Raw genomic sequence first — 11,885 nt, 5'->3', positions numbered from 1 at the left:
CAAATCCCTCCCCCTTCCCAATTTCCAGTTTTTCCTTCCTGTTTGCTTCTGCAGCCATCTTGTCCACCCCTTCCCCTCATTCCTTATTGAATCATTTGGAGACACAATTTTTAGACTTTATAAATGATCAGAATGGTCCTGACGCATCCAGGCCATTCTTAGATTTAAAGACTGCCTCGTTTGAGCAACAAAAAGAAAAGTAAACATTTTTTTTTCCAGGATCATGTTTATAAATAGACACAAACATGCTGTTTATTTGTTCATCATTCCTTTATAAAGACTTAATCACACAATTGCAGGCAACTTTATTGTACACCAGGAACCAGGAACAATGTGTGCAAATGACTTGGGATTTTGAAAGATGAGTCTTTAATCAGGGCATTAAAACTGGATATGGGTGAAAGATATCTTAACCTCCCAAAGCCCTAGTCCCCAGACAAGATGTTAATGAAAAGGTCTCAGAGGGGAGTGGGGCAGGGCTGTGGTGGTTATTGCAGACTTGAAACTTGGGTTCAAATATTTTGGAACTAAAGTACAAGGTTACTGTATGCGTTAACACAAGTTCAGCAAGAAGCATGATGTAGTTTGCTTACAATTTGCAGGTGGATGGCTTTACTACAGGGGAATTTGTGGTCCAGTGACAGATTACCTGATGAACTGAAATGAACCACACTAACCAACTAATTTTTTTGCAGTTCAGCTTTTTGTGTTGATGAGTAACAATTGTAACACTCCAAGTAAAGGAGAAGGGAGGGACCTTTTGTTACTCTCTCTAACAAGCACTAAACATCGTAGTTTGCTGTTAGGCAAAAAAACCCACTTGCTTTGACATTTGAGGAGCTCTTCGTAGCCATTAGCCAACCTTATATTAATTTTAAATGAATTTGCCCAGAGGGGGTTAAAATCTTAAACGAGGCCGTCATACAAATGGTAAATGCAGCATCGAAAAGGACAAAGATGATTTGATCCTTTCCTGTCACCACTCAGGGGGACAGGAACGGATCAGACCACACAACAGCTGGGCTCGGTATAATCACTATGGAGATAATCACACTGTGATGGTGAGCAGACCCACCATGAGCTCCCTTTAATCTGAAAACGGATACCGAGTTTTCGCTTTGTGTGTAGCACCAAAAAAAAAAAAAAATCTCAATCATGAACAATCACAGAATTGCATCATGGGTAATAAAGTATTTCAAATTCAAAGGCAAAATGCACAACTATGTAATTCAAGGCCAAATGCTGTGGATTCTTCAAAAATACCAATTTACAAATTTAAGTGCAGGTGGAAGCGCAGGCAAACACTGACGTCATGACAAACTGGCCCAAAAGGCATCGGATGCAGCATGCAGGGGGCACAACCTTTCAAACGGAGAAAAACAAACAACCGTTTGGTCGCACGCCCAAACAGCACCTTGAGCGTCACATCTTGGATGAACTCATGTTAAACAAAGAAAACAAGAAACAAAACAAAAAGAGCAAGGTGCACAAAAGAAACATGCATGAACACAAGCACACACATGGAGGGACACACACACACACACACACACACACACACACACACACACACACACACACACACACACACACACACACACACACTGAAAGCTGTTTAGGTCCGACTTCCCCACGTTAGTTATCAGACTATCACAGCCATCTGTTGCCATGAGCGGTGGACAACGTATGAAAGTAAACACGTTACAGACCACACGTGCATGCAAAAACTCAGGGCAGTTACTGTGGATGAAATATTGACATACAAGATGAAAAATAATAAGGAAATGCGATTTCAGGCAGCAGAGCGAGATGCCCGAGGTCATGTGCCAGCTGTTCAGGACTTCACAAGGTCCAAATAAGTCACCGGCACTTTTCCCCGTTGGTTTCCTCTCTCCCCCATTAACCAATCTGAGTCCAAGCCTGGAATGCTGTAAACGGTGATTACCTGGGGGGCGGGGGACACAAAGCCACTAGTTTGTCATCCACAGACAGCGTTCAACAAAAGCTTTTCCAAAAGCAATCGTGCAAAACATGTCCAAGGCAGACATTACAAAATAAAATGGGTTGTACAAGAGTAAAGCAAACATCTCCTTTCTGTTTTAAACTTCTTCAAACTCCATCTTTTCACTCCTTTCTCAATACAAAGCCGAAAACGGGGAATGGGGCACTGCACAGGGAACACACGAGGGCGACATGGTATGTGGAGCACGCGAGGGTACCGTTTTCAATAGATTTGCACTCACACATTACAACACCATCCACACACTGCTCTTATTTTTGCCCCAAAACAATCCTGGTCTCCAAGACTCAACCATGCTGCCTTCCGGCCACGTTCATGCTGTGTCTATGGTCTCAATATCAGCGAGGTGGAAGTTGACCGCATTGTAACCTTGTCATTGACGTTTTTACTTATTCAGTTAGGTTTGGGAAAATCATTCCTGACACAAAAAAGTATAACAAACTGCATCTCCATATTGTTGTTGGTTCTGCATTCATGACGAAACAAGAAAAAGAGCAATCAGAGATTGCAGACCCTCACCGGGACTTGTTTTTGTGTGGTGTTTGTGTCGCGTATTTTGTGTGGTGTTTGTGTACTGGTGTGCTACATAGTTAATAATAGACATAAATAGAACTGTCACTTTATAACTGCTGGCAGTGATGATCAGGCACCAAGACGTCCCACTTTGATCGGACACCTGACCCTGACCCTGACCCATAACGTTTATTTTTATTCAATTTAATTCAGAATGGGATTAAAATTCAAATCAAATGGAAGACCAAGCAGGTGCTGTCCTGAATTGGAATAATCAAAAGGAACCCAAACAAGCAAAGAACAAAGATGAAGTCATCAGGAGGAACCTGAATAGGATTCACATTTCCCAAGATGACCCTCAAAAAATTTTCATACCGATTACATGTATGGTTCTATGTATGCAATTACGACGTCATAACAAAGGCACCTATGACATAATACAAACACAGGGGCAATACCCCTGGGTGTTCACCTGGATAAGATAACCAGGAAACCACTGGTAGCCATGGATGACCCACAAAAGATGTAACAGAGAAGTAAATAACTACATATTTTGGGAGGGAAATCCCCACCCCCTCCCGATGACCCCCTTGAGACCCAAAACATTTTTTTTTAATGGCGTGAACATTATTTGGTACATCATGGGTGATGAAGTTTGTGGTGAAGTTGAATCGAAATTGTGTGTGTAGTTTTGGAGAAGAAAGCAAATACATATTTAGGTGGACAACCACACCTCACACCCTTACACCCCGATTTTTCTAATGGCATGAACAAACTTTGGTGCAGCATGGGTGATGAAGGTTGTAGTGAAGTTTCTTCAGAATTGTGTGTCATTTCTGAGACGAAAGCAAATACCACTTTGCGTGGGAGGTGGGGGGGGGGGTACATAGCTGGCGTGAACAAGCTTTGGTACATACATGGTGATGAACATTGTGGTAAAGTTTCATCGAAATCGTATGTGTAGTTTCCGAGAATAAGTTGCAAATATTTGTGGACAGACAGACAACGCGCCATCCCATAAGCTCCCCAGAATAACATACCAGGTGAGCTAAAACGACACTTATCCCACATGAGGAGTATTTGCCATGTGCCAAGTTTCTATTTTTTTTTTCCTTGGTGCGGTTTCGGAGATAGAGGTCCAAAGTATTTCCTTATTCCAACATGGCTGCGACATCACGCGACCTATGACATCATAACTCTCAATAAAACATTCTACATGAGTAGTCGCTCCTATGGTGAAAATTTTGTCTCAATCCAACAAGCGGTTGAAGAGACAAACACTCACTCATGTTCTGTGCAGACAAAGAAAGAGGCAGACAGAGAGACACACAAACAAACGGACACAAACGCAATACCCTCTCTGGCGAGGGTAACGAGAACGGAAACTCGGTAGAGCGTATACCTCTGCCAGACTGACAGTTTCAGTTTTGTATCGCAATGATGGGACGCATGAGGATCCAGACCTGAATCAATATCTAATCGGCTTGTTCTCGTCACCGACCCAATTCATCTATCAAGTTGTCATAATTCATCAACAACTTTTTGAAATATTGTGCTAATATATCGTTTTTGGCCCCATCTCTCAATGGTGAAGAATTACATTTAAAAAAACAAAAATTAATTTATCGTCTCCAAATCTTCACAAAAATTGAATCAACTCTTCCTCATCACACACCCGACCTGTCCAAGTGTCATCTGAATCTGTTCATCACATGTTGATACATCATGTTATGTATCGTTTTTAGCCCTATCATGCAATGGTGAAGAATCACTTGTATGGATCTAGATCTTCACCAAAATCGAATTGGTTCGTTCTTGTCACACACCCAACCTGCCCCCCCACCCCACCCCCACATTTTGAGATATGCTGCACACAAACAGACAGGGTTGAAAACATAACCTCCGTCCATCGCAGATGGCAGAGGTAACGAGAATGACACTCTTCGACGTCGACTGATATGCCTCTACCCACATTTTTACATCATTATACACACTTGTGCCAAGTCTTATTTTTAATCCTTTCAGCTGTTCTCAAGCATCACATTTTTACCTGACATGAACTCTGACCTCTTGATGCCAAACTCTAATCAGGTCATTTCTACATCATAATATTTACAGTACGTACTCATACCAAGTATGGTCAAAATCCCATCAGTAGTTCACAAGTTAGCACAGTAACGGAATTTTTACCGAACGGGATCTCTGACCTTTGACATCTTGACCCCATTAATCAAATCGGTTTCTCTTTACATCGTTATACATACTTGTACCAAGTTTCTGGGAAATGTGGTGGAGGGTGTAAGCATGCATGTGTGCAAGCTTTCTACCCCCGACCCATCTCAAATGGTTGTGATAGGCAAGGTCCTAATTTTGTAATATTTATGACCTCGAGCAACACATGGCACATCAAATGGCTTCCAGCATGAAACAGCTCAGAAACATGGGGAGAAAGTTAAGCTTTAGAGCCAATGGGATGAGGTTACAGCATCTGCATAATCATGCATGTGTGCAAGCCTGACTTGGGATTCTGTCCGGCAACTCCAGTACGCATGTCTGGTGGGTGGTACATCTTTTTGCTCAAGTTTTCCCATTTCATTCCATAGCCTCGTTTGCAATTTACACCTTCAGCCGGTCTGTTTCCTTTGTAACACAGCACAACAAAAGCTTAACTGGCAACTTGGTATTTTTCCCACAAAGTAAGCGTCTCACCTCATCTGCGAGCAAAGAAAGCTCGCTGCTGTCTCCAGCATCATAGTCATAAAGAACTCGAGCACTCCTGCGGCCGGCCAGTCCAAGATTGGCGCCATCAGCAGTCACCGGCGTGGGGGCCAGAGGGATGGTGCTCGAAGGGGGCGCGTTGGGGTGCAGGGGCCGTGCAGGTAGTGGAGTTGGGGTGCTATGTCCCAAGGAGGTAAGGTTTTGGGGGCGGGGGGAATGCAAGGACAGGTTTTCTTCGGAATGTGCCAACTCTGACAGTACCATTAACCAGTGCATCTCCATCAGTGGTGCTGCTGCTTTTGCTGATTACCGAGCAACTGCCCTCCCCCACCCCCAATTCCCCCTCGTTTTTCCATATTAAGAGAGACATCAAAGTAAAACGAATGGAAATAAATGTTTAAGAATGTGGTCACGTGAACATTTGCTGTGACAAGGCGAGTTGTGCAATGTGCTCCTGTTATTTGCACAGGCCAATAACGAGCTGTGTGGAGTACCGCACATTGTGGTGTCGTGCGTCCCCACCTGCCAATCTGCTTTTGCAAATCCACCGTGTACTGGTAACACTGTGCGTAGTACGTAACTTGCGCATCCACATACTCGTGCAAGCTCCGGAGGTGATTCGCCTGCACACCACACCCATGGTGAGTCATCACACACCCCACTCGATTGCCCTGTACGACTTGTACGTGGGCAGCGAGTCCCGAGCGTCTCTACTTGCCACCATAACGCTCACATACATGAGTGCTGCTGAGACCTTCCAGAAGAAGCCGAGTTACTTCTGCTTGCCGGTCAAATTCCAGCTGCGCCACTCGCAAGTCCTGCTCAGCCTGCTCGGATTAAGGGGGGAAAAATGGGGAAAAAATAAAAAAAATGGATGAGAGTCATGAGTAAAGGATCGTTTTAAAAGAGAGCAAAAGGAAAAATTTTAACCACAGCCTTGTGTACAAACCCCAAACTGTCATTTCAAAACTTTTAAAACAAGCAATGCCATCTGAGGTCACGGATGAGAAGTTTAAATGTCATGTGCTCGAACGTGTAATGGTTGGAGTGTATGCTCCTGAGTCTGAGAGGTCGGTGGCTCAAACCCTGACCAAGTCGTACCAAAGACTTTTTGCCAATGCCTTTTCTTTCTTTTTTTTAATGCCTCTGCTGTCGAAGTTACCGGAGGCATTATGTTTTGGGATTGTCTGTCTGTGCTAATTACCGCCCCGAAGGTGAAGGAGGTTATGTTTTCACCCCCTGTCTGTTTGTTTATCTGTTTGTTCCTTGCAAAAATTGAAGATTTTTGAAGTATATTTGTCAGTTGATTTTGTAATTCTGTCTATCTGTCAATTGCCTACAGATCACAATTTAAAACTGGTCTTCATGAAACTTCAAGTTGTAGAAGTAGTCTCAACTGAGAAGCCCTTATTTTTTTTTAGGTCAAAGGTCATCTTGAAGTCAAATTTTGAAAATCGTCATTTTTCAACCAATTGACTTGAAAATTAAACAGCAAATTTTCACGAAAGGAGTGACTACTCAGGTGGAATATTTTATTGATAATGACGTCATAGGTCACATGGTGTGGCAGCCATATTGGAAAAACGGAAAACTTTGGACCTCGAGCTCTGAAACCGCAACAAGGAAAAAAAATTGAAACTTGGCAGATGGCAAGTACTCCTCATGGTGAATGAGTTTTTTATGACATCATAGGTGCCCTCATTATGACGTCATAATTGCATTTGTAGAACGCCACATCCGATCAGTATGAAATTTTTTGAGGGTCATCCAGGGATAAAAATAGTACACAGAAAGAAAAATTTTGATGACATCATCAGTCACATGATTCGGCAGCCATATTGTTTAAAAAATAAATAAATAAAAATAAAACCTTCAAAAATTTTCTTCTCTGAAGTGGTTGATCAGATCGAGGTGAAACTTTAAATGTATGACCATCTATTCATGAGGAGCAAATGGTTCATACATATGATATCATCGGTCACATGGTTTGGCAGCCATATTGGATTTTACCCCAAAACCTTAAAAAAAACCTCCTCCAGAATGGCTGGACAGATCGAGGTGAAACTTCACACAAATGTCCCCCAAGCCATGGGAGTCCAAGTTTGTTCAGGAATAATTGATAGGTCACATGGTTTGGCAGCCGTATTAGATTGAAGAAAAAATATTAATTTTTTTTTTCTTTTCTGCAACTGCTTCATCGATGTGAAACTTTACAATTATCATGTAGTAGTTATGTGGAATATATGATTGGAATTTCAAGTTGACTGGATGCATGGTCTGGCAGCCAGAATTATTTAATATTTTGAATCTGGGTTGAGGGATTTAAATCAAACTCGATTCAAGTATGTATAATCATGTAATAATGTGGGCGTCAGCATATTTGGACGTCAAAAAGTGCCCTTCTCGTTTTAAATGGTACGTGCTGCTTCCTTGCTTGATGCTCAGCATTTAAGAGGATAGAGCATGCACATACTGGGAAGGAAATGGCAAACCACCCAGTATAACCCTTACCAAGAAACTGCTTCGGCAGCACCAACACTCTGTAAAGAGTGTGGTGCAGGTTTTTTTGAGGTCGGGCAAAGCAAGAAAATTCTTATTGTACAAGTCTATAGGAAAATACCTATTTTGTTGGATTATTACTATGAAAAAAAGAAAAAAAATTCTCTCAAAAACTACTCACTCGCAACACATCAGGATTTGAACTCTATGCAGCAAAACAACTGGATGGAAAAGAGCGCTTCATGGAGTTTGGAAGCAACTGCAACAATCCAAAAAAATAAAAATAAAAAACCACAAACACTTCCAATGTTTTTCAATTGTACAGTGGGGAGAACAAGTATTTGATACACTGCCGATTTTGCAGGTTTTCACAATTACAAAGCAGGTAGAGGTCTGTAATTTTTATCATAGGTACACTTCAACTGTGAAAGACAGAATCTAAAACAAAAATCCTGAAAATCACATTGTATGATTTTAAAATAATTAATTTGCATTTAATTGCATGAAATAAGTATTTGATACATCAGAAAAACAGAACTTAATATTTGGTACAGAAACCTTTGTTTGCAATTACAGAGATCAGACATTTCCTGTAGTTCTTAACCAGGTTTGCACAGGCTGCAGCAGGGATTTTGGCCCACTCCTCCATACAGATCTTCTCCAGATCCTTCAGGTTTTGGGGCTGTCGCTGGGCAACACAGACTTTCAGCTCCCTCCAAAGATTTTCTATTGGGTTCAGGTCTGGAGACTGGCTAGGCCACTCCAGGACCTTGAGATGCTTCTTACGGAGACACTCCTGGCTGTGTGTTTCGGGTCGTTGTCATGCTGGAAGACCCAGCCACGCCCCATCTTCAATGCTCTTGTTGAGGGAAGGAGGTTGTTGGCCAAGATCTCGCAATACATGGCCCCATCCATCCTCCCCTCAATACGGTGCAGTCGTCCTGTCCCCTTTGCAGAAAAGCATCCCCAAAGAATGATGTTTACAACCTCCATGCTTCACGGTTGGGATGGTGTTCTTGGGGTTGTACTCATCCTTCTTCTTCCTCCAAACACGGCGAGTGGAGTTTAAACCAAAAAGCTCTATTTTGGTCTCATCAGACCACATGACCTTCTCCCATTTCTCCTCTGGATCATTCAGATGGTCATTGGCAAACTTCAGACGGGCCTGGACATGCGCTGGCTTTAGCAGAGGGACCTCACGTGCGCTGCAGGATTTTAATCCATGACGGCATAGTGTGTTACTTATGGTTTTCTTTGATACTGTGGTCCCAGCTCTCTTGAGGTCATTGACCAGGTCCTGCCTTGTCGTTCTGTGCTGATCCCTCACCTTTCTCATGATCATTGAGGCTCCACGAGGTGAGATCTTGCATGGAGCCCCAGACTGATGGAGATTGACTGTTCTCTTGAACTTCTTCCATTTTCTAATAATTGCACCAACAGTTATTGCCTTCTCACCAAGCTGCTTGCCTATTGTCCTGTAGCCCATCCCAGCCTTGTGGAAGTCCACAATTTTGTCCCTGATGTCCTTGCCCATTGTGGAGAGGTTGGCATCTGATTGATTGAGTGTGGACAGCTGTCTTTTATGCAGATAATGAGTTCAAACAGGTGCAGTTAATCCAGGTAATGAGTGAATGGGAGGGCTTCTTAAAGACAAAACTAACAGGTTTCTGAGAGCCGGAATTCTTACTGGTTGGAAGGTGATCAAATACTTATTTCATGCAATAAAATGCAAATTAATTATTTAAAAATCATACAATGTGATTTTCAGGATTTTTGTTTTAGATTCCGTCTTTCACAGTTGAAGTGCACCTATGATAAAAATTACAGACCTCTACGTGCTTTGTAAGTGGGAAAACCTGCAAAATTGGCAGTGTCAAATACTTGTTCTCCCCACTGTAGATCACACATCACAATTGTAGATCGACTCCATGGGACTGACTCGATCTGTAAACCTTCCAAGCCAGATTTCCCCCAATGGCAAATCTTCCCTTCTGGACTTGGTGCAAAATGGACTTGGTGCAAAATGTGCAAGATGAATAACTTCCCTGCAAATGTGTTCAGCTCTTGCTCTGGGCCAATGGTTCACCTGATCATATACTTGTGAAAGTCAACATCTCTCTGGCTCTTCTCAGAACTGCCTCAATGCCGGTGAGTCTGGAATTTCACTGTTGAGTAGGTTGGCAGGGATTGTAAGTAGCAATCTCTCTTCAGGACTGGTTTCCCATATCTACTGCCCCTGATGTTAACTCAGCCTGAGAATTCTTCCACAGAAACCTGCTGTCTCTCATGCATAGATTCATCCCATCTCATCTTCAATTATCCTACCCTTCATCCCACCCATGGTACACTGAATCCTGTGATGAGGCAGTTGCTCTGAAACAACTTGCCTTCTATTCCTGGAAGGCAAATCCAACTGAAGGCAATCTTATTGCATTACAAAAAGTCCACAAGTATGTATCCACTCTTAGGAGAGCCAGAAAACGATGTCTGTCCAACCTCAAAAATGAACTTCTCAAACTTGACTCCCTCCGATAAAATCTGGTGACACCATATCAAGTCTGTCACTGAAGTATGCGCCCCTTCCATCCCTTCCCTCTCTTCAAATGGCACCACAGCAGGCTCTGCTCGTGAGAAGGCTGAATGCCTTAATTCTGTGTTTGCTTCCAAATCTTGTGTCCCCAAATCGCTCACTCTCGGTACCCATCTTTCCCTGTCATACCCATCTGCTCCTAGACGCTGGGTCTTTTGCACCTGAGAAGGTGAAGGTTCTTTCAACCCTCGACTCGGCTTCTGCTACTAGACCGGACAGCATCAGCTCATGTGTCTGAAAAACCCGCTTTGCTGCTCTTGCACATCCTCTCTCTGCCCTTTTCATTTTTCACCGTCATCTTCCATCTTCTTGTAAATCTGCCAACATCACTGCACTGCATAAAAAAATTGTGCAAGAACTGATCCCCCAAACTGCAGACCTATTCGCATATTTCCAAGCATCAGCAAGGTCATACAATCCATCATCCCAGTGCATATGAAATCCTTCCTTTTCTCAACAATCTCATCTCAGACCACCAACTTGGTTTCAGACCAGGTCACTCCACACATGGCTTACTGACCTTCTCCGCTCTTGTAGCCATCATGTGGCACTCAACAGATTCCTTACATCTATTCTCCCTGTCAAAGCTGAAGTGCCCCAAGACAGTGTTCTGGGCCCAGTCTTAGTCCTGATCTTAATCAATGATCTCTGAATCTCTGAAAAAGCCTCTTTATCTCTTTGCTGATCACTCCACCCTCTGCCATGACATCCTTCATCCTTCAGACAGGCAGACTGAAGCCTTTTCCCTCTCTTCAGACCTTGAAAACAAACAAACAAACAAAAATCACAAGTTGGTCAAACACTTGCAATACGTCTTTTAATCCTGACAAATCTCACACTCACTATCCCTCTCCGAAAGGACATTTTGGCAAACCCTCCTGTCTACGTTCTTAACAATCTTTTTGAGGAAGTTGTCATTCAAACTTCCGAGTCTCACTATCAGCCACAAACTTTCTTGGGCAAGCCACGTTTCAAAGTTGGTCTCCAAAACCAGCCGTCAACTGGGCATCTCACTCAGCATGCAGCCGTGGAAACCAAGGCCTTTAAGATTATTGGAATGTCCCACAACGAAGCTGAGTCGATGGGCTTCTCCCTTCGCCATCGCAGACAGGTCGGTCGGTGGTCTCTTTGTCTTCTTCCACCTCCCTTCCGGTTGTACACCCTCTTTCCTTGCATCGTCTTCCACAGGTTTCTGCAGGGCTCACATAGTCCACAGTCACCCCTCTGTGTGAAACTACCCAAATCCATGATCACTGCTCACCTCCACTCATTTGTTACTCTTTTTTTCTCCCCACCTGAGGAATCAACTTCCACATTCTCTTCAATCTCATTCTTTCCTTTAGGTCTTCAAGACAGCTGTTTACCACCATCTCAGATCATCCCCAATACAAAACCATGACATTTTATACCCTTGTTAACTCCACCCAAATTCCTTCCTTCCAATTTTCCAGTTTTCCTTCCTTGGAGTTTCTTTCTCTCTTCATCTTGTCCACCCCATGCATGCTTGTTTTGCGTCCTGTTTTTGTTTGTTACGTCCTGATCCATTTA

General features: G+C 43.0%; 1 protein-coding gene across 9 annotated transcripts in view; it reads right to left on the bottom strand.

Moving 5' to 3' along the window:
- Positions 1 to 285: 285 nt before the first annotated feature.
- The window catches only part of SH3GLB1 (SH3 domain containing GRB2 like, endophilin B1), a 34,937-nt gene continuing 23,337 nt past the window's right edge, over positions 286 to 11,885 (bottom strand). For all 9 annotated transcript variants that reach the window (XM_085882293.1, XM_085882295.1, XM_085882296.1 and 6 more), the window contains 4 exons: positions 5,986 to 6,075; positions 5,771 to 5,871; positions 5,240 to 5,426; positions 286 to 1,942 (listed from right to left, as the gene is read on the bottom strand). In XM_085882293.1, coding sequence (XP_085738419.1) covers positions 1,832 to 1,942; positions 5,240 to 5,426; positions 5,771 to 5,871; positions 5,986 to 6,075 — 489 coding nt within the window. In that variant the 3' untranslated portion in view covers positions 286 to 1,831. The remainder of the gene's footprint in view (positions 1,943 to 5,239; positions 5,427 to 5,770; positions 5,872 to 5,985; positions 6,076 to 11,885) is intronic.

This window comes from Eptatretus burgeri, chromosome 5 (assembly GCF_056783735.1).
Source record: "Eptatretus burgeri isolate ZD-2024b chromosome 5, Ebu_testis_v1, whole genome shotgun sequence".
Taxonomy (NCBI): Eukaryota; Metazoa; Chordata; class Myxini; order Myxiniformes; family Myxinidae; genus Eptatretus; species Eptatretus burgeri.
This window is presented reverse-complemented; position numbering and strand designations above follow the sequence as displayed.